Source organism: Melanerpes formicivorus, unplaced genomic scaffold (genome assembly GCF_026170545.1).
Source record: "Melanerpes formicivorus ecotype bairdi unplaced genomic scaffold, bMelFor1.0.p_v2 SCAF_74, whole genome shotgun sequence".
Lineage (NCBI taxonomy): Eukaryota > Metazoa > Chordata > Aves > Piciformes > Picidae > Melanerpes > Melanerpes formicivorus.
The window spans coordinates 2172335-2195133 of record NW_027142426.1 but is presented as its reverse complement, the minus strand read 5'-3'; the positions used below and the strand labels follow the sequence as shown (position 1 = coordinate 2195133).

Sequence of the window (22799 nt, the reverse complement as noted above, 5' to 3'; positions counted from 1 at the left end):
CAGCGGGACCGGGGCGGGGCGGCGGCAGGGCCGGCCCCGCGTCGCGGAACGGAGGTGGCTTCACGAGAGACAGGCAAGGCGGAGTCACCAGATGGTTTTATTGGAACGAGAGAGAAAGGACAGGGCACGGCTGGCGCGGCCGCCCCTGCGCACGCCGCCACGGAACGCTCCAGCGCAGGACGAAGCGCTTGGGGAAATCAGGCGTTAAGATATCATTATTTTACAGACAGAGCCCCGGGTACAGCCGCTCTGAGGAGAGCACAAAAGCCACGGTCCTGAATGGGATTCCTATTCCGCTGCCACAGAAGAAGCGTTGGCCGCGGGGGCTCGGCCCTGGGACAGTCCCAGAGCAGGCGATTTATCCGACGGAGGCCATGATCACATCCACCGGGAGCTCCTCCCCGCTGCGGGCAGTGACCTGCATTGTCACTGTGTCCGTCAGGACCAGACGAGACCTTACCAGGATGTCATGGCCACCCCGAAACACACCTGGGAGGGAGAGCAGGAGGAAGGAATTAGTGCTGCCCTGAAAGCCTAAAAATGCACACAATGCTTGGTAAGGATGGGGTTCTCACATGCAGCCTGGGAAACCCCCAGCACCGTGCCAGGAGAGACCCTTGTGCAGCACATTTCTCACATGCTATAATGTACCTGGGACTCATGTTACTGTAAAACTCAAAGAAGTGTAAAATGAACTCCAGTTGTGAAGAGATTCAGACACTCCTTCAGTGGCTCCACTCATCCAAGAGCTCCACTACGTATCCGTTTTGCTGGTAAGAGTGCTTTACTTTGGCCCCAAGGCTCGCTCCAAACCAGGATGTCACAGGTCATGAAGACAGCAAATTCCACCCAACTGAGCCTGGGGCCGGTCCTAGCATCCCCCTGCCACAACACCCACCCTGATCCCAGCATCAGCAACTCTTCACTTGCAGAGACAGAAATCACAGCAGGTGTAAGACCCTATGTCCTACTTGTAGAGCAATGGGCTGCATCAGAAACGCCCAGAGAGCTGCTCCTCAAGCAGAGACCTCACCTGCCAGGTACAGTGTGTGGGAGTTCTTGTTATCTGGCACTTTATCCGATCGCTCACAGGGCTGCATCCCCAGGAACTTCACAATGTTGCTAACGGCCTCTATTAAGATCAAAAAAGAAATAAAAGAGGCTCCATGTCACAAGTATCATAACAAGGACACACAGAGGGCAGGTGAGGGTGACTCAAGCTCTCCCTTTGTTTTAGGGTTCCTGTTCCTTGTCCTGAGGGACACGTTGCGTCAGTCAGTATTGTGGTTTTGGAGGCTGTCAGGGAGGCAAAGGCAACGCACAAACCCTGTCTGCCACCAGACAGCAGTTCTTTTATCTGGTGTAGCAAGGGTGCAACAGAAAGATGACAAATGAGTCAGAGTGGAGTGGGAGAGCACAGCTGGCTGCATGCTTACTGCGCAGCCCCAGCAGCCTGCTGGCTTCTCTGGGGACAGATACAGAAGGAAGGAGACATCTTGCCAGAGGCACAGGTCTTCAGAATGAATCTGAAAAGGTATTTCAAATCCCAAGGGGCTGTGCAAGGAAGCAGAGAGATAGCTGTAGGACATGGACACCCTTCTGAGCCATCAAAATGACTGTTTTTTTTTCACAGGATTCTCAGGAAAAGTAAAAGGGCTCTTTAATACATGCTGAAAGAGAGGAGGCCTTACACCATGAGCCTGGCCCACCAACCTCAAGTCTTTTGCTCTTTGCATCTTTTCTTACTGGTCTCAAGAAGGGAAGTGGGAGCTCATAGCTGAGCTGTGGTCTTTAGGCTTGGGAGGGCAGAGTGTGAAAGAGCAAAGCAAGACGTTCTCTTGCCTCCCACAATCCAGCCTGGTCTCCACAGGGCCCAAATTCTCACTTGTTTTATTGAAACTTGAACTAACTTGTTATCACATAATAGCTCTGCATTTAACAGCTGCAGTGGAATAGCTTGGGAAGGGTTTTGCCCCATTAGCTTTTCTGTGAGAGAGCTGAAGCCAGACTGTGCCTCTGGACTGTGCCTGCTGGAGGGCATGTTAATAGCTCTGCTGGGCTCAGACACCCACTCACCGTCAAGGGTTTTAATGGCAGATAAAGTAAAGGTCTCTTCCTTTTCATACTCATCACCCACTTCATCCCAGGCTGCTCCAAAGTTTGGCTTCAGAACACGCTGGATATGATCAGCCACTGTTACCTCCAGGTCTTCAAGCTGGCAGTAGAAGAGGTTAAAGTGAAACATGGTTGTTCTTAACCCTGCTTTCTCCAGAGTGAACTCAAAATGTATTCCCTGAGGTGAATGTAGAAGAAAGCCTCCCCTTCCACTCACAGATAGATCAGAGCAAGCTCTGCCCCTTTTGATTTGCTTCAGCAAACATTGCTTGGCTGAGCAACTGCTAAGTCTGGGAAAGTCACTGCTCAAGCCATCTCTGGTGTTTTCAAAGCAGGTTGTTGTTTTGTGGACAGGCCTTGGCCTGACAGAGATCAAAGCACTGAACAAACATCCAAACAGAGAAAAAACAAAAGCTAAGAAATAGCTGCTTGTGCTCACACAGATGCAGTATTTACTTCCTTAGAACACACATAAGCCTGTATTTTGCCTTTCTGGTTTATTGTTTTGTAGGCTGGCAAAGTACAGTGGGACACTGTCAGATGCTTGCTATCATCTAATGCTGTGTGCTGGGTTAGCTGAGCTGCTGCCCTGACTACGTCTGTGCCAGGCAGAACTGGGTTGTCCCTCCAGAGCATGCATTGAAGGGCAGCCCATGCCAGAATTGGCTGGACAGCAGCCCACATTCATTTCAGCAGTCACTGCAGGAAAGAAATCTCCCCTTGATTCTAGCTGAAACACATGGAAGAGTTTGTTTAAATATCACTCATGCCCTGGTGACTGGTGGGAAGCAGTGAGAGGGGTTAACCTTGCACACTCCATTGAGAAAAACCCTCTCCATTCCTCCTGGGAGGACTCTCTGTTCCCAGTGACTCAGTGCACAGCAGTGCCCCTAATCAGTTTTGAAGCAGTGACAGGCAACACGTAGGAAATAGCCTCTGGAGCTAACAGGGCAATCAGAGGCTGTGTCACAACATCCCTTCCCCTCTGGAGGGTAAGCACCACCCTCTGTGAGCCAGTCTCAGTTTCTAACCAAGCACAAATTCACCTTTTTCCTTTGTGGTAAAAGAGCCTGCCTAGAAATAGCAAAGCCTGGAAGGGGTAGATGTGCTTCTGCAGCACCAGTGCAATCTTAGTGCTGGAGTAGGAAATCCCCATCTTCCCCAGGGCAAGACCAGGACATCAGACAAGACACTAGGCAGCTACTCATGGAGAACACAAGACATGGTCCCAGGGCACTATCTCCACTACCCTGACTGTGCAATTGCTGGATCACATAGGACATAGCTAGGCAAACCTGGAGGATATACCACAACATCCCAAAGCACTGGTATCCTGCAGAGTCAGGTATCTGCCTGGAGAGCAACAGAAGGATACTCCAAACAGGACAAAACAAGCTCTGCAGACCCACATCTGCCTCCTGGGACAAACTTCAGAGACAGCAAGAATCTACTGTTCACACAAAGCTGCCCTCAGCAGCATCACCAGTCACATCACTGTGTGCAGGGATCCAAGTACAGCTTACAACCCCCCTCAAAATAACAGCAGTTTTCATGACTAGGTACACCCCCAGCTCCTTACCACATACTCATCCTCGTAACCTTCGTCGTCTGTCTCACCCGTGTTTGGATCACAGTCCTTGACAGTGAACTTCATCATGCAGCTGAAGGTACAGGCAACTGGAGGTGGGGAAGGCAAAGCTCACATTACCACTAGATCTGTGCTCCCCTGCAGCAGAAAGGGGCTGGGAGATTCAGGGTGGCTGGGTTCTCCCCATTGCTGTCAGCAGCACAGGCTTAGCCACTGACCTAGAGAGGGCTCTCTGACAGTTTCTGTCTCTAAAGGACAAGTTATTTCTTTGTAATATTACAGCTAGCAAACAGTGATAAAGACAGGCTCATAAGGGTTGTTCAGGACCACAATCCTCAGATCCTCACAGCTGTTACTGATGAACCTCAAACTGTATGTGGGAAACACTAACTAACATGTCCCACCAGTGCCTTGTGAAGAGGCAAGTTCCTTATCAAGGGATCATTTTGTGCACCTCTGAAATGAAACCACCTTGCGCTGCAGCTGATTAATAGCACTTGGCTGGGAGAGGAAGCAGTGACTCAACCACCAGAAGATGGCCACCAATGGGTGAACAGCAGCAACACACAGAGGTGAGCAGTCCTAGAGCACAAACCAGGATGACCAAAGCACCGGCAAGGCCTGGTTCCTGTTCTGGACAGTGACAAGTAAGGCAAGGTTCAGTTCAAACAGAGCCTTGAAAGCCTAGCAGTCTGTCTGAAACAACCCTTTGCTACTGGGAGCATCTGGCACTCACAGCACTTCCCAAGGGCCAGCCTCCACACATACCAACACAAAGGACAGGCTAAGGAACATGCCAAGGAGATAACCCAGCAGAGGTCATCTGCCAGGTCTCAGAGCCTGACTCCACAATGCTACAGCACAAAGGAAGGAGAAGGGAAGGCCTGACAGCCCCCAAACAGCAAAGTCATGTTCATCATCACTCCAGGCTGCACCCACACACAGGCTATAAATACCTGGCTAGGATGCAAGGTAGAATGTAAGGGGGCGAGCGATATGGTATGCTCAATTTGGGGGACACCAGGAAAACACAGAGGGCAAATTGTTTACCTGCTGCTGGATCCTCTTCAGATAGTACCACTAGTGTGTAGCATGTGCCTGGCTGGTTGTACACCAGGGTTTTGGCAGGTACGTAGCCAATGACCTCATATCCCTCTGTTGGCTCCATCTGCACTGTGACATTCTCCAGGATCTGATCGTTCAGGGTATTTGTGCAGTCAAACTAAACAGGGAAGGGGAAAGCAGCAACAGCTTGAAGCTGCTCACTGTAGATCTAGCAGCAGACTCACTTCAGCAAGAACAGGGGCATGGTAACAGCTTGTGAATCCCTGTCTCTGTGCACCTTAGAATCATAGAATTGTTAGGGTTGGAAGGGACCTCAAGGATCATCTAGTTCCAACCCCCTTGCCATGGGCAGGGACACCTCACACTAGATCAGGTTGCTCACAGCCACATCCAGCCTGGCCTTAAAAACCTCCAGGGATGAGGCTTCTACTACCTCCCTGGGCAACCTGTGCCAGTGTCTCACCACCCTCATAGTGAAGAACTTCTTACCATCCAATCTGTATCCACCCATTTCTATTTTTGCTCCATTCCCCCTAGTCCCATCATTACCTGACACCCCAAAATGTCCCTCCCCAGCTTTCTTGTAGGCCCCCTTCAGGTACTGGAAGGCCACAATAAGGCCTCCTCGGAGTCTTCTCTTCTCCAGACTGAACAGCCCCAACTGTCTCAATCTTGCTGTCAGCTGGCCAGCCACAGGGGTCATGAGTTCCAGTTTAGCCACAGAGCAACTGTGACTTAAAACAACACATTTAAATGTTTTAGAAGAAAAACTAAAACCCTGCAGGGGCCTCCAGTGCTCCAGCAAGCTTTTTTCTGTTGTGTTGTTTGCTTGCTTTTTGTTTAAATAAGGAAACAACACTTAAAATGAACCAGAACAAAACAGCCCACAGCTACCCAGTGCCTGTCCTCTGCAACCCAGTTTGGAGCAGAAATTAGATATCTGAGTGGGGATGAGTGAGCTTCTGCCTACTTCAGATCACCAGGTAGTATAGAAGTTTTCTCTCTAAGTGTACTTTACCCTTTCTCCCTGGGTGGTTATCCTCAGGTTAACTCTTTGCTGTATTGAAATGTGAGAACTGTGTTGCCTGTGTCTTCTCACTTGATTCTACAGGGACACAGTGCCCCACACCAGATGGAACAGAGTATCCTCTGCACAGCTGAAACTAAGGATAGTTTGGGCAAGTTTCAGCAAGTCTAAACTTGCTGGTCAGACTTGTTCCAGCTGCAGTGACCAAGTCACTTAAATTCATGGTGGATGGACAACAGAAGCAAAGATCAAGCCCTGCAAGGGCAGTGTAAGCAGTTCTAAGCTTTTGAGGAAGGAGTTGGCCAAGGACAAACCACACAGGACTTGCTGTGCCTTGAACTCCCCAGAGTCCAGGCAAAAAGGCTGGCACAACATCCCTAATATCTCATATGTGGCAGCCAGGTGGTACAGCCAAGGCCAAGACAGAGAGAAAAAAGCACCTGTACTAAAACAAAGCATGTTTAGCACATGGGCTAAAACAAAATGCAGGGGATGAAGAACTCCCCCCCCCCCCCCCCCCGCCATGTCCCTTTCTTGAGTATCCTTTTCAGCCTTTCAGATACAGTAAGGCTCACTCTTTCATGGCCAAACCACATAGCTCCCCTTGCCAACTGCTCAGCAAGAACAGCCCCACCTAGTGCCTCTGATTTCCTTTGGCTGTGTGTATAAGCACTGTTCAGACAAGCACACAAGCTCCCTAATTAATTTTTTCTAGGGCTCTGCTACCCTGGGTGAGAAATTAAGGACTCCTTATTGTAGTCATGTGCTTTTTCTTCACAGTGGAGCTTTTAAGCAGTCAGGAGCTTATTTTCCAATCCTTTTTCAGCACCACATGCCACAGCTACCCACCTGGAACACCATGTGGTTGACGAATGTGTGCTTGGTGCAACGAACCACATACTCAGTCTCCAGCTCTGTCAGGGCCACAGGCTCTGGGGAAGACTTGAAGAGTGGGCCCAGTCCACGAAACTCTGGGATTGCCCCCAGTTGCTCTGAAACAGAGAACATGGAAACCATTGCCTTCCCCAACCCACAGGAAGGTGCTGGCAGTTTCAGGGTTCTTGTTGAGGCTGGCAGAAGCTGCTGCAGCAAGGAGCTACCCATCAAACACCCATAAACATTCACTATGGACTTTTAAAGGCAGAGTCATCCTTTACCCACATCCACTGCAAGATAGAAAGAACAGGACTGCAGGCACCCCCACCCCCAGAAGTGAAGAGCTTGACTTCAAGTTGGGAACTCATGTCACTCTGAAAGGAGATGGGAAAAGGGCAGAGGGGCTAAGGCAGGCTCAGGAAGACCTGCCCATACAGTTCTCACACACAAGCACAGAAGAGGCCTTGCATCAGTTTACCCTGGAATATTTCTTGCCGTGTTGCTGCCACCTTTTCTGGCTGTTTGACTACAGCAACAGGGCCATTGTCTGCAAAAGAGAAACAGAAAATACAAACACCAGAGGACTTGATGGTGAAGAACAAGAACTAACTACATCAGAAAACAGATCAATGTCTGGAGGGGATTTTGACTAAGGAAAGGAAGTGAGCTCATTTCTCATCTTGCTGCGGACTATACAACTATATTTAGCTTCCTAAACACCTTTGGAACTGCTGCAGCTCCAGTGAGGATTATCAGCTATTACCAGCAGTTGGACTAAACCAAAACATTAGTGTGGGAACAACCAGATTTGCTGGCTTTAATCTTCACAGAAGATGTAATCCCACAAAATTCAAATAGGATGGTGCTCAGCAATTCCCAACAAGCCCAGTGCAGCCTGCTGTCTGAGGGCTGGAGCTGCAAGGGAATTACTCACTGTTTGGGCCAGCAGTCAGGGGACTGCTCCTCACCTGCTCTTTGCTCCACGACAGGAGCTGTTGCCAAAGGAACAGATTTCAAGTCAAAGGGTTTCTCAGAGGGTTCCAGAGTGTACTGGTGCAGAGCCCTCTCCAATCCAGGTATGGACACTGTCAAACCTAGAGACAGAAGGGACAAGTCACTGAAACCACAGATAATATCACCTCTTTATCACTTGTTAAACCAGGAAAGAGATGGTGACTTGTTTTGAGCACTTCCTGCGTTACCATTTAGGATGTAGCCAGCATTGAGGGCTTTCTGCTTCTGCTCCAGGACATTCAGGTAGAAGGTGGCTCTATCTCTTACTTCATTGTCATCATCCATCACACACCTGAAAGCAGAAAACTTTGTTCAGTTCAAGGCAGCAGAGTCCACATGATGAATCCAGGTGACTAAGCCACCTTACAGGTCCAGGAAGAACACGCCATAGGAGACAACCAGCAGTCTACTAGTAATGGTATTAGAAAAACAATCATCTGCCACATTTGTCTTCTGTCCAACTTGTGTTGATCCCACCACAGGACCCCAAGTATCCACTACATCTTCAGATCTACAGCTAGAAGAGACCAGACAGGCATGGGGATGCTAACAAGCTCTCAAGCAAAGAGGGTTTTCTATCTCAGATGTTGAGAAACACTGAGGTACAACTCACCTCTTCAGTAACACCAAGATACTGGGTAACATCTCCTCATTCTGGGCTCCAAACTTAGCCAGGGCACTTACAGCACCTGTGGCACAAGTCACAAAAACACAATTAAAAAACAAAGAAGTGAGATGAAGTTTCCTCCATTTCCTGGCCGTGATGAGATGCTGTCAGAGATGCTAGCACTAGTACAAAGCATTATTCTGACTACAAAGAGGCAAAGATATTACAGCCAAATGCCTGCAAACCTTCTCTGTCCAGTTTCAGTCACTGCTTCTCCCTCCCTATCTCTCAGCTGCAGGCCACCTCTTCCATCAGTGCTACTGCAGGATTTTTGCTGTGCAAAAAGATCTGCTCAGGACTAGAGCAAATCACAGTCCTCAAAATCAGACCTGTTCATACACTGCCTTTCCTTGAAGATCTGTCATAAGGCAGACAACTTTCCAGGTCTGTCTCTTACCTGCCCGGACTTCCTCATGCTCCAGGACAACCCTGTTGTAGATGAAGCGAATGTACTTGGAGGGGTTGTTGGTTTTGGGTCCTTCCTGCCCCAGGAGGTGGAGGATACGTGTGGCCAGCACAGTGAACTCGCAGTCCTCGATGAACTCGCAGAGGTGAGACAGGCCTGTCTCTTTGCTCTCCGAGTTCTCCTCAATGATGCTGATGATGCAGTCCACAATGGCTCGCTTGTATTCAAAGCCACCCTAAGGAGAACAAGGGAAGTGCTCAGCTGGAAATCTCAAAGCATTTTAGAGACTCTGCAATAGCCAGGCAGGAAAGAATTTCCTTTGACAAGGTCACTCACACACTTTTAATTTGGGTTTGAAAGGAGAAGGGCAGTAAGGCTGCTGCCCACACTCTTGACCCTCTTTACACCCAGAGGGCCAGCTAATATTCAAGTTCTCCTGGCATCTCCCTTCAGAATGGCTGCAGTGAAGAAAAAAATGTCTTAAAAAGACTAAAAGAAACCATCCTCCTGAAGGTTTTACATCTCCTTCTAAATCCTCTGCTGCTGGAATTGGTGCATAAAAACAGCCATATGGGAGGAGGAAAAAAACCAACCCTCTCCCCTTTAGCACCAGACATCCGAGGATGAATCACAAGAGAAATATATTTAGGATCACATCTGCCACAGCAGGACCCAGCAAATAACCCCATTAGTGAGGGAAGACAGGCAATCAATACCACCCCAGGCACACCCCATAACCTGCCACACTGTTAATGCTCTGTTATCTTCAGATGTTATTTACTGGAGTCCTGGGTACACACCAGGGGATTAAACTGCACACTATCCTCTGCCAATTACATGCAGAGTGCTGGGCACTTAGGAGACCTTTCTGGAGCTATTTTGGATTGAAAAAAAAAAGAAAGCTTTAAAACAGAATGGTTTGAACTACAAAACCACATTCAAAATGATACCATCCACCCACAGAAAATCTGGGCGAGGAGAAAGGTCCATTTTTCACAGGAGCAAAACGAGATGCTCTGGTTTGTTCCCAGTGAGGCTGTAATTGGCAGAAAGTGATGTCAGAGCAAGCAAGGGTGCCAGCTGTGTTGCAGGCATGTTAGCTCTTTTAGAAATGCCCTCAGCAAACCTCTGTAAAACTGTCTTTATGCAATTTATGTCTGACTGAATGCAGAGAATGGTTGTAGGTACTCATGATCCCTTCACTGCCATGGCACAGAGAGCAGAACAAAAGTGGGCCCCTGTCATCAATAAATAGGTTGTTATCAAATCTTTGTGTACAAGACAAAACTTCTTGGAATTTGCTGTCAAAGTATAAAAGAAAGCTGGTTCAAATGCAAAACATACATGGACTGCCAACAGTTTTGCTGTTGCCTGCATTTGCTTTGAGAGCTAATAAACCCCCCAGAAAAATCAAAGAATGAAAACCACATTAAAAATATCCCTGGCAGCACTCATATAATTATTGTGCACAGCTGGTCATTTCTGCCAGTTAGACTGCAAGCCTTTTAGAGAGAGGCTCTTCTTGCACAGCATTATCAGTAAAAGCTAGACTCCCACAGGGAGTCCACTGTGCAGCCCTGCAGTTCATGCATACAAACAAGGAGCACAAAGCAGTTGTCTTGCACACTTACCTCTTCCCGAAGCATCGTGAAGAGAAAGTTCATGAGGACGGTGTGTTTGCGAGGGTACTTCTGACACAGTGCATTGATGGCCTGCACCACTACAACCTAGAGGAAAAGAGGGGCAAGTAAAAATGGATTCTGCCTCACAAAGCAGGAAAACATAGTTGAACTATGTCAATTCCGTGCTGGTCCCCAGCCTGGAAATTCTGGGTTTGCCTTTACTTATCCAACAAATGCAGTTCCAGGAGGTACAATCCTAGGAATTAGAAGAGATCAATCTTTATATACCAGCTAGCCCCTAGCAAAAGCCCACACCCACTGTAAAGAAAAAGAGATTTAATTCTCAAAGGGCATCTCCCCAGAAGTCAGCATGTGACTTTGGAGCTGGCTGCTGTGTGACTGAGACATGGCTTAGGTCAATAGCCTCAGATCCTTTCTCCCCACCACAAATACTCCGCAACTCAGCTCCTAGAAGCAGCTGCATGCAGGTTCCAGAGAGCACACAGAAACATAGACCAAGACCAAGGGGTTTCTTCAGGAGCTTGTAGGTCCTTCCTCCTCCCACTTCCTTACTTTGAACTCATCTGAGATTTCTGACATGAAAGAGGAGATCTGCTTCATGAGCCGGTCAATGCTGCTTTCACTGCCAGTTTTCAGCAGCGTGGTGATGGCCAGGGTGGCTATGCTACGGTTGGAATCCGTCACAAGGTTCTCCAGGTCCAGGTTGCAGGCAGTCACAGCAGATGGGTGCTTCATGGCCACCTGCAAAAGACAAGAAAGAGTGGGAATCGCTCATTAGATGCAAAAGACCTAGCTCATAGAAAAATCCACCAAGGATCTCACTCCTTCCTGCAAAAGCAAAGGCTACAGACTATACACGAGGGTCACTTCAGACAACTCACTCTAATCTGAGGGTGGAGCACTATCTTCCCATAGAACTTCATCTCTTGATGGAAGAGAAGCAGTAGTAATAAACAATCTTTCACTAATTTTAACTTTGTCATTCTACTCTCTATATTATTAATAATAATAAAAAGCTATGAAGTCCCAACTGAAATTCATGGAGCCCAGCTCTGCAGAACAGCTGTGTGGGTGGCAGCACAGCAGTTACCAGACACTGCCATTTTATCTTTTCCTATTTTCTTTTTTATTTGTTTTAATATCCTACAAGGTCAAGTGAAAAGCTGAAGCAAAGACTGCCACAGAGCAGGCAAGCAGCAGCAGTTCTGATCCCTGTTTTACAAGGAATTCCTTCACCAGGAGAAACTTGGGAAGGCAGAGCAGTAACACTTAAGACCAATCACATTCATATAGAGAGCTGTGAAAATGACTTCTTTTTCCTTCCTTCTGTAAAGTGTTCTTTGAGGTTTTGTTCCACTCAGAAAGCAATGAAATGCAAGGGTGTAACCCTGGGTAAAGGTTATTCACACAACATCATCAGATAATCTGGCCCCTTTTCTCTTCTGAAGCTTGCACCTCCCTGCACATGAGAATCTATTACAGCTCCCCAGAGGCCGGCTCCTACCTTGTTGAGGGTACGGACAGCTGCGTATCTCAGTGCTGCTTTTGGGGAGCTGCAGAACAGCTGCAAAACTGCAAGGAGGGAAAACCAATAAAGGCAGACATTTAGGCATCTAGTACTGAGAAGTGTTTCATACCTAAAGCAAGAGCTTCAATGAAGAAGCAGCTGCAAGCACAAGATAACTAGAAGCCTGCTTAAGAAGCAGCTGTGAATTTACCAGCTTCCTCCCTCCCTTTTGCCACACATTCCTGCTGACTACTCTCTCTTACCCATCTCCCTCTTTTTCCACAGTGCTGCTATCCTCTGCTCCTCTTGAAAGCAAATTTCATCACCTTGTCATCTTTTCTACTAAATCAGTGTGGACTGCTCTCCATTTCCACACAAACCCTGTTTCTTTCCCAGGGCTCGTCCATTATGGGCACCCTCCCTGTGCAGAGAGGTGACAAATAGCCTCTCTACTCACCGTCTCTACTCAAGAGAACTACTGAACTGGGCTGAGCTGGGAAAGCAAGACCTCAACACCTGGGCTTCTTGCACAATTACACTCAGTCTAAAGCAGGGAGATCTATCAGTTAGAAGTCAGCCCTATTTCACAGAAAAAATCAAATCGAATCCTTTTGGTAACTCACTCTTTGACACACCAGGCAAATACCTTTACAGGAACAAAGCTACCCACACACACCTCAGACTAGCAGCATAAAGCAGCAAAGGGTATGGTAATGCTACAGGCTGGGGTCAGAGTGGCTGGAGAGCAGCCAGGCAGACAGGGACCTGGGGGTACTGGTCGATGGTAGGCTGAACATGAGCCTGCAGTGTGCCCAGGCAGCCAAGAGGGCCAATGGCATTCTGGCCTGTATCAGGAACAGTGTGGCCAGCAGGAACAGGGAGGTCATTCTGCCCCTGTACACTGCACTGGTTAGGCCACACCTTGAGTCCTGTGTCCAGTTCTGGGCCCCTCAGTTTAGGAAGGAGGTTGACTTGCTGGAACGTGTCCAGAGAAGGGCAACAAAGTTGGTGAGGGGTTTGGAACACAAGCCCTATGAGGAGAGGCTGAGGGAGCTGGGGTTGCTTAGCCTGGAGAAGAGAAGGCTCAGGGGAGACCTTCTTGCTCTCTACAACTACCTGAAGGGAGGTTGTAGACAGGTGGGGGCTGGTCTCTTTTCCCAGGCAACCAGCACCAGAACAAGAGGACATAGTCTCAAACTGTACCAGGGGAGGTTTAGGCTGGAGGTTAGGAAGAAATTCTACACAGATAGAGTGATTGCCCATTGGAATGCCCGGGGAAGTGGTGGAGGCACCATCATTGGAGGTGTTTAGGAGGAGACTTGATAGGGTGCTTGGTTGCATGGTTTAGTCAATTGGATGGTGTTGGATGATGGGTTGGACGCAATGATCTCGAAGGTCTCTTCCAACCTGGTCTGGTCTATCCTATCCTGTCCTATCCTATTCTGTTCATTACAAGCCTCAGACTACACAAGCTCCTTGTTTCCTGCAGTCCCACAATCTCCTTGCCGTTGTCCTGAGCACCACATTCACCTGAGACAGCTGGAGCCAGCTCTTTAGCAGTGCAGTTGGGCAGGTTAACAATAGCAGATGCAGCTTCATAGACCACCATCTCGTGCTTGTTTCTCAGGCAGCTCTCGATGAAATCAAACAGGGGGCTATCACGGCTAAGGGACAAAAAAACCCACAAGAATGAATTAAAACAAAGGTGCTAAGAGGAATGAACAATTTGGCAGCAGAAATGGGCAAGTCCCACAGCCCATGAAAAAGTAAATGCAGGTAAAAAACGTGTAAAAAGGTAAAACCCATGAATCCACTGTCCCTGGATTTTGGAGTGGTCATTATACTGTACTTTCAGAATGCTTGGGCTGGAAGCCTAGCTGCCTTTTGAGAAGACCCCCTCTGCCTTAAAGGGAATCTCCCCCTCTGCCCTCACACCCTGAGAGCTGACTGTACACCCAATGAGCCTTATCCACCAGAAAGCCACACTGCTAGCCACATAATTACAGAAGACAGAGAAAACAAAGTAGAGTATCTCAATAAAAAAAAAGCTCTGAAAGAAAAAGTTTACAGAAACAAGAAAGTACTCCATGTGCAAGCACACAGACAAGACTCACAGAAATCATCTCATAACAACCATGACAGCACTCAGCATCTTCTCCACTGCCTTTTACCCAACAAAAAGAATTGCCCTTGTGAGATGGCAAGTGAGCCTGCAAGAGGAAATTCTTCCAGTGGGGCAAAGGAGCCCCCTCACCTGCCAGCCTCTTCCTCCAGCAGCTTGCTGGCTATTCGAATCATCATGCAGTAGGCAAATGGTGACTTGAGGCCGTGGCGTGTGAACTTGCTGAGCATCTTGTTGACTGCCAGGCGGTCGTTCTTCCGCACGTGGTAGAGCAAGCCCAGAGCATGGTACTGTGCAGGGAAAGAGGATGTTACAAACCTGTGGTGTGTTCTGCTTTTAGCCCCTCTGTTCCCCAGAGGTGCCCAGCTGAACTGCAGCAGTTTGCTCTACTCCAAGCTGCTGCTTGCTGTTCCCTATGTTGGCAGTGAGTCTCCTACCTGCACCATGATGTTGTCACTGGAAGCTGCCTCCTGAGCCTCATTCACCCAGCGTTTTACCACGTCATAACTGGTCTTCAGCAAGTGCTGGGGGGGAAAAAAAAACACAGACAACTCATGAGAGGAATGGAGAAAGCTTTGGGAATCACAGCTTATGAGGGTGCTGGAAGCAGCAACTTAAGTGAAGAGCAAGAGACCAGTGTGCAGAGGCTTGGCCTTGATGGCTGCAGCCTCAAGAGGTCGATGATCTTCCACAAAATCAGTGCCAGTTCCTCAATTCACAACGAGAGGAACAGCAACGATGAAACCCTGAAACTCCCAAGATACTCAGTCCCACTGCAGATGACTGCTTTCCAGCTTGGCTGTTCCTCAGGCCTGCCCTGCAGGGAGTACATACCAGGGAGGACACCAGAGCAGAGCTGGATACACTTGGCACTTTGTCAACAATCGCTTGCTTCATGTAGCGCTCAATGGCCTGCAACATGGTACTCTGCAGGGAGAAGGAAACAACAGCTGAATCAGAAAAGCCATTTGGAGTGTGAAAGAGGAGATGTAAATCATGAAATGCAGAGTCGAAGGTGGGATGGAATGAAGTAGGGCAAGGTGAAAGACCTAGGGCTGCCCCAAGGGAAAAGCAGCACTTACATCAGTGATTTGACAGAGCGCTCTCACGGCAGGGCCTCGGTAATTGTCATCCTTCCCAGTCATGTCTTTGGTCAAGCTGGTTGAAAACAGAAAGCATTCAATGCTGCACTCCTGAGCCCACAGCTTTCAGGTGCATTCACCCTGCACACAGAGCAGCAGGCAGCCAGCATCATAGCTGAATGCTAAGTAGACAACTGCAGGTCTCAGGCAAGTCCCACCAGGGCGGGAAGGCAGAAGAACAAGATCAGTGATCAGGTTCTAAGCCCAGCAGCAGGCTGTCTGAGCTCCTGATCACCACATCCAGCTGGTGGCCAGTCACCACTGGCATCCCCCAGGGATCAGTGCTAGGCCCCATCCTCTTTAACATCTTCATTGATGATATGGATGAGGGGATTGAGTCAGTCGTCAGCAAGTTTGCAGATGACACCAAGTTAAGAGCAGATGTTGGTCAGTTAGAGGGTAGAAGGGCTCTGCAGCGGGACCTCAACCGACTGGACAGATGGGCAGAATCCAATGGGATGTCATTCAACAAGTGCCAGGTGCTGCACTTTGGCCACAGCACCCCCATGCAGAGCTACAGGCTGGGGTCAGAGTGGCTGGAGAGCTCCCAAACAGAAAGGGACCTGGGGGTACTGATCGACAGCCACCTAAACATGAGCCAGCAGTGTGCCCAGGGGGCCAAGAAGGCCAATGGCATCCTGGCCGCATTAGGAATAGTGTGGCCAGCAGGAGCAGGGAAGTCATTGTGCCCCTGTACTCTGCATTGGTTAGGCCACACCTTGAGTACTGTGTCCAGTTCTGGGCCCCTCAGTTTAAGAAGGACATTGAGACACTTGAACTTGTCCAGAGAAGGGCAACAAGGCTGGGGAGAGGCCTTCAGCACAAGCCCTATGAGGAGAGGCTGAGGGAGCTGGGATTGTTTAGCCTGGAGAAGAGGAGGCTCAGGGGTGACCTCATTGCCCTCTATAAGTACCTGAAAGGTCATTGTAGCCAGGAAGGGGTTGGCCTCTTCTCCCAGGCAACCAGCACGAGAACAAGGGGACACAGTCTCAAGCTGCGCCAGGGGAGGTTTAGACTCGAGGTGAGGAGGAAGTTCTTCACAGAGTCATTCGTCATTGGAATGGGCTGCCCAGGGAGGTGGTGGAGTCACCATCCCTGGAGGCATTCAAGAGGGGATTGGACGTGGCACTTGGTGCCATGGTCTAGTCATGGGGTCTGTGTTGATAGGTTGGACTCGATGATCCTCAAGGTCTCTTCCAACCTTAGTTACACTGTGATACTGTGAAGTGAGGGTGCAGCACACACATACCCTTGAGGCATTTCCCTTCCTTACTGAACTCTCCTGCCTTTCCCCAGAGTCCTAGTCAGTGTGAGACCATCTATGAGAAAACAGAGTTCATCTAATCACAGCACTTGGGACTGGCTTCTGCCTGCTGCATGGCCTCAGCTCTCAGCAGACCCCACACATTCCAGCTGCTGTGTGGCTATACCACATGGGCCTTTCACTGAGATGATCAGCAATTCAGGAGTGACTCACAGAAGGGATTCTTTTCCCTGCCGAAGTCGCATCCTGCGCTGCTTCAGAAGCAGTAAATCCTTGTTCACCTGTTGAAAGCCTTGGGATTTAGGCCAGAAATCTTTATAAAGCTTCAAGGCATTCAGACAGGAAAGCAGGTGTTTAATAAACAGCCTTTTGCAAAATGGGAAAAGCAGTAGCACTGTCCTATCAAGTAACCAAAAGAGACAATCCAGACACCTATGTGCTTAAGAGGTGAGGACACAGCACGTTTCCCATACCTCACCAGGAGTTCAATGTCTGCATTTTAAAGGCCACTTTTAAAGGAAAAATTCTTCTTCACTAAAGTCATTCCCTATCCTTATTCTGCTTAGAGGCTACAATTATCTCCAAGAGGTTGGACAGGCATTACTGGAGGACATGTGAATCTAACAGTGAGAAAAAAGAAACAACTGACCTGCTAGTAACAATGATGACATCTTCTGCAATAGAAGACATCTCTTTGATAGTCAGGTAACACATCCTGCGAAGAGTTGGCTGACAAGGAAAGAGAGAAGCCAGACATCAGCTGAGAGGATCTCAGAGATAGGAAGGGATCTCAGTTTTCCCTGCTTCCATGATTTTATTGTGAAGATCAAGAACCTGATACTTTCAGAGAGGCCCTGTGCCTAAGTATAAAAGATGTACAAACCTCACAGTGATAAACAAAACACCTCTTTTTCTAACCCCCTCAATGTCAAGAGTAAAGCAGCAGACATAGCAGATTTAGCTGGATCTGCAGTTTCATCTTTCACTTGTCATTCACAGGACCACAAAGAAAGTCATTAGCTAAAGGCACCCTGTTGCTTCAAAAGCAAGAAGCAAACAACTTACATTCCTGAGTCTGGGGATTTGTACATGGGTCTCATTATTTTTAATGCCTTGTGGTTTGGGGGACAACTAGTGAGGGTACTACTGCTGTGGGTAGGCATTAAATTTCCTGGCAGCCTCCAGGACATACAGTCCTTGACTCTCAGCAGGAAGCAGGCTCTTTAAATGCAGGGCACAAGGTATTTCAGCTGATTATATGCTTGATTTGTGTCTAACACAACCACAAGAGTTAAACAGCAATTCAGAGGGAGGAATCTGTGTCTCAAGAACGGAGAATGCTTCAGTTAAGCTGCTACCAGGTCTGGAAAGGGCTGGGAAGCCGATTTAGCTTTCTAAACTTTCATGCCACTCCTCCCAAACTTTGTTATCCTACTCTTCCCACTCAGATCATATGGTTCCAGAAAGGATGGAAAAGCTGATTGTGTAAAATCACACACCTCCAGGCTGAAAAAGACACTGTTGACAACTTGTCCCAGTAAATAAGTATAGTGGAAAATTACAAGCAGACTTACATCATTGGACTGGAACAGTTTGGTCATAGCAAAGAAGGATTCGGTAGCTTCCATGACACCAAGGTGCTCCCCCTGGAAGATGTTTGGAAGGAAAAAATTGCAGTTACCACAACCAGATTTGGGCCAGCTGCAAGTGTCTCTGTATAGGTGTAGATTTTTCCTCTCTTACCTGGTTTATGAGATACAGGATCTTGGTGAGGATGTGAGCACATTTTCGTGGGTTTATGGGTGTCTCATTGAACACTCGTGCCTGGAAACAAAGCAGACAAGGATGCTGACACCAACACTCCCTTTCAAACACTGTTCTCTCTGGTGCTGGTCACCAGTGTGAACATGCTGTGGCAAGAGTCTTAATGGTTTTGGAACATATTTCCTCTCAATTTCTGTTAAACATGGAACTCTTGAAAAGCCGGTCCTACAGTCTGGGCTCACAAATACAAGCACAGTTAAGGTTTAAAGGCCAAATCCTCATCACACTTTCACCCACACAAGCCTGAACTGTGTGCTAGCTAAAACACTAGTCTTGAGACAGAAGTACTCATGCTCTGTGAAGCTAAGGGGAGGCACAGCATTGCAAGCACACAGAGAGCACTGAAACAAGTGGGTCTGGGGAACAAGGAGTTTAACTGCTGTTCAATACACAGGCATCCTTTCAGAGCAAATTCATAGACTATTCCTTAACTGCTCATACCCTAGTCATGAACTTTGCCATCTATGAGACATTTGGAGTGTTCAAAGCCAATTTAGGGTGAGCTTTTCCCAGATAATTTTATTACTTTTTATAGTCCATAGTCTTCAATTCACTACGACTTTTTGCTTCTTCTCTCCAACAATAAAATAAAGACAAGACTGTTGCCCATTTCTTTCAGAGCTAGCAAGGCTGTAACAAACTCCCACTTCCTTGTTGAAGTTCTCCAGTGACCTTCTCTACAGATGGAGAGACTCTGTCCAGAAAGGGGTATGCAAAGGAGAGCCTGAAGAGCCTGAGGATTTACCTCCTGCAAGACTGCACTTTTCTCCAGGTGCTGGAATGGATTGGAACCTCCACCTGCAAAATAAAGAGAGTAAAAGTCCAGGGACAGTGCTGTGTGAAAGCAATTTTCCAATCATGCCCACATATTAAAACCAGATTGATCATTTTGAGGTGACCTTTTTCACAAACACCAAACACCCTGGGCTCCCTCTTAATAGGATGTCTTCATAGCAGTTAGAGAAGGCATAGCAGACAGGACATTCTTCACTCCAGAAGTAACTACCCATGAGCCACAGCTGCTCCACTGTTATCCCCACAGACCCATATCCAACCTCTGGGCTGGGAGTGCATTGACAGTTACAGCATTAATAAGACAGTCCTAGAAAAGCTCAGACAGAAAGAGGTGCTGTTTGCCAGACTGTGAGTCAGGACTACTTTATTCCCTTCCTTATAAACTCATCAAGAATCCACTAGTATTTTTGGCTCTATTGCTAATTAAGAGAACAAGACAGCAGAGCAGAGAGCCTGGACACAGCCTAACTTTCATTGTTCCACTTAACAGAATAGATTATATTAAATAATTAAAACCCTCACCAATTGAGGATGAAATAATCAGAGGGAAAAGCACTATCATTCTGCATGGTCTCCATCAGCTTGTCTCTTAAGCATTTGTGAGCTGCAGCTTTTCAAAAGCTGCAAGTTATTGATAAGCAGGTTTTAATTAGTACTGGTGTTTAGCCTGGCCCTGGGACAAAAAGCAGCCATTCCCAGCTCTGTTCCAGTGTTTAACAAGCCTTATCTGCTGGACAACACTGCTCCTGGGCCAGTTCTGGTTTGACCTAGCCTTGGAGCATCCTCCACTGGTGCCAGGAGCCTTTGCAAGAGTAAGCCTTACACCTGAAAGCAAACATCTGCACTCTGGCTCCTTCCCAGATCGTAAGCTGCCCTCCTCTGGCTTGGGAGAAGTTTGCAAACACGGCAGGTGCCTGAACAAACACAGACACTTATGTGTGGTTGAGGAGAGAAGAAAACAAGGGGAAAGAACAGAAACAATGTCTTTAGTATGAATATGAACCAATTCTAGTATAGGCAGGTGAACACTGTGCACCCAGGAGCAAAATATTTTCCACAGCCCTGCACATCGTCAACACCTAAATCAACAATGTCTACAACACCCAGACCAGTGTTGCCTCTTCATCCTTCCTAACACTAAGGATCTTGAAACATGTTCTACAGGAGGCCTCGTTCTCCATTGCACCCTGTGTCAAAGTGTTCTTCCATCAGAGAAGGAGAAAGGTGCAGGGAAGGCAGAGGCTGTGTGTACAGAATGCTCCTAGGATTGGATGACTAACAGCAATTTGTACTGATGTGCAGAGATGCCATCACTGACCAAGCAAGGATCTCAGAACAACTGTGTGCCCCAAATAGCATCTCAAAGTGCACTTCTGAGAGTCAGTGGGAGCAGCTCATCCCAGGCTACTAAACCATTCAAGAAAAGCAAAGACAGATGCCAATTAAGCAGACACTCATCTCAACAAGAAAGACTAGTCTGTTATACATGCAAAGAGTAAATTCAGGGATTACACACTCCCACTTTACACTGGGAGTGACACCAGGAATGACAGACACTGAGGCTATACGTTTTGGACATGTACACATCCACAGGAGAAAGGCAGGAGCAGAAAATACTAGGAATCTTCACTAAGGGCAGAAGTAATAGGATGAGAAGTAAATGCAACAGCGAAGTAAACATATTGGAAAGCAGACAAGAAGCAGTGGAAGAAAGATGAAAGGAGAGATCTGTGTGCTCTTGGTATGAGCAAAAGTCAACAAAAGTCAGCACTGCAATACAAGGAAGTGCATCTCCTGCCAGCTTTGGCCACAGGTAACGCCAATACCTTGAAGTGTGTGACAGGTGTAAATGGAGAATAGCCCCAAAAATGAAAGCCAAGTGTAATTCCCCTCCAGCAACTGCCTCATTAAACTCTCTACTTATCAAGATGTCACTGAAAGCTTCACACAAGAGAAACAAGGGCAAAGCATTTAATGCACATTGGAATAAAGGGTGAGCACAGCTGCACAGAACAGTCACTAAGATTTACATTGAATCAATTCACTTCAGGAGGCACTGATTTGTTAACAGAATTAACCAGGTTGGAAAAGACCTTCGAGATCATCAAGCCCAACCTATCACCCAACACCATCTAATCAACTAAACCATGGCACTAAGTGCCTCATCCAGTCTTACTTCTAACACTTATAGTGATGGTGACTCCACCACCTCCCTGGGCATTCCAATGCTCAATCACTCTTTCTGTGAAGATTTCTTCCTAACATCCAGCTTAAACCAGCACAAGCTGCATAGAGAGCTTCATAGGAAAGTGAAAAAGATACTACAAGGTACAACCATGAAAGTAAACAGCTACCCCTATTCCACCTGAATTACATATCACACAAAACAGCAGCCTCTCCCTTACTATTTGGGCCAAAAGATTTAAAGATCAAGCACTCAATTTATGTTTCTTCAGTGTTCTCAGCCTTTCAGATCCACTGAAAGCGACAGTGATCTTGTTGGAAGGACAGACGACGCTTGTCAGAAAAAGTGACAGAAACCAGCAATTGGACTCTACCTTACACTAGCACCTGGCCTGAGAGCAGGGCAGCTGTAAGTAAGGCTACTGTGCTCAGTATTTAGTCTCAGACTCCACATCTGGCACCGCAGCAGGCAATCTCAGTGTGCTGTGCCAGTGCAAGTGGTTTAGCCTCTGGTTCCGAGAACAGCAGCAGACTGCTCTAGGACGTCCTCAGCGCTCCTGTGCACACCAGCCAGCCCCTGCTGCTGCAAACGTGGTACCGAGCCGAGTCCCCCAGCTCCCCCCTGCCCACAGGAGGGGTCTCCCCTCACAGCTGCCCCATTACCCACAGGAGGGGACTCCCCTTACAGCTTCCCCCTTACCCATAGTAGGGGTCTCCCCTCACAGCTCCCCTTTACCCACAAGAGGGGTCTCTTCTCACAACTTCCCTGTTACCCACAGGAGGGACCGCCCCCCATAGCCCAGCTCCTCCCGCCTCCTCTCACCGGACTCCTCATCCTTCTTATCGAACTTCTTCAGCATGGTGCTGCCAAGTGGCCCTTCGGTAAGGCCTTTCCCGCCCCGTGGCACTCCCGATGCCAGCCCCGCTGCCAGTCCCGGAGCCGGTACCTCCACCCGCCCCTTCCTGCTGCCCGCCCCTTCCTGCCAGCCTGTCACTGCCGCCGCCCGCTCCCTGCGCAGGCGCGGCCCAGCCCCCCTGACGTGGCTCCCGGCGGCGGCCCGGGGAGCGGGCGGGGCGTGGGGCCATGACTGACAGCAGGGGGGCGGACACCGGGTGCGAAAGCTGCTGCCTGATTGGCGGAGAGGCAGGGGCGGGGCTGGGGATGCTGGGCGTGAGAGGAAGCGGGGTGGGGGGGGGGGAGTGAGGCTGTGTGGGCTATGGTGTCACTAAGGGGCGCATTGGCGGAGGAGCGGGGGAACGTACGGGGACCGGGCACTGGGAACCCTTAGGGGACACTGGGTAGGAGAACACCCTGGGAGGGGCGGAAGAAGGGCAGGGTGGGGTACCCAGGAAACCATGGGACGTCACGGTTGGAGCAAGGAGTGGCACATTGGGACTCGGAGTGGAGCAGGACATCAGAAGGGGAGATTCTGGCAGGGGCTTTGTGCCCAGGGGCAAGGAGAGCAGCGAGGGAGACCCTCCTTCTGAGACTGGCGGTTGTCACCTAGACTGCCTGCCCTGAAGTGTCTCTGCTATGACCACTGTCTCTGGCTCCAGTGC

The 22799-nt window shown here is 48.6% G+C and overlaps 1 protein-coding gene across 1 annotated transcript; it reads right to left on the bottom strand.

The window, feature by feature from the left end:
* Positions 1-82: 82 nt before the first annotated feature.
* COPG1 (COPI coat complex subunit gamma 1) lies at positions 83-22191 on the bottom strand. The gene is made up of 24 exons (XM_068163772.1): positions 22063-22191; positions 19006-19058; positions 18180-18260; positions 18011-18082; positions 17086-17165; positions 15113-15188; positions 14865-14957; positions 14468-14554; positions 14163-14320; positions 13439-13572; positions 11906-11973; positions 10954-11142; positions 10390-10485; positions 8750-8993; positions 8299-8374; positions 7874-7977; positions 7640-7765; positions 7150-7218; positions 6645-6787; positions 4754-4925; positions 3695-3792; positions 2077-2215; positions 1034-1132; positions 83-489 (listed from the first exon to the last, which is right to left on the bottom strand). Exons 1-24 carry the CDS (start codon positions 22097-22099, stop codon positions 359-361), a joined length of 2625 nt encoding a protein of 874 aa, XP_068019873.1. The 5' UTR covers positions 22100-22191; the 3' UTR covers positions 83-358.
* Between the last annotated feature and the right edge of the window lie 608 nt (positions 22192-22799).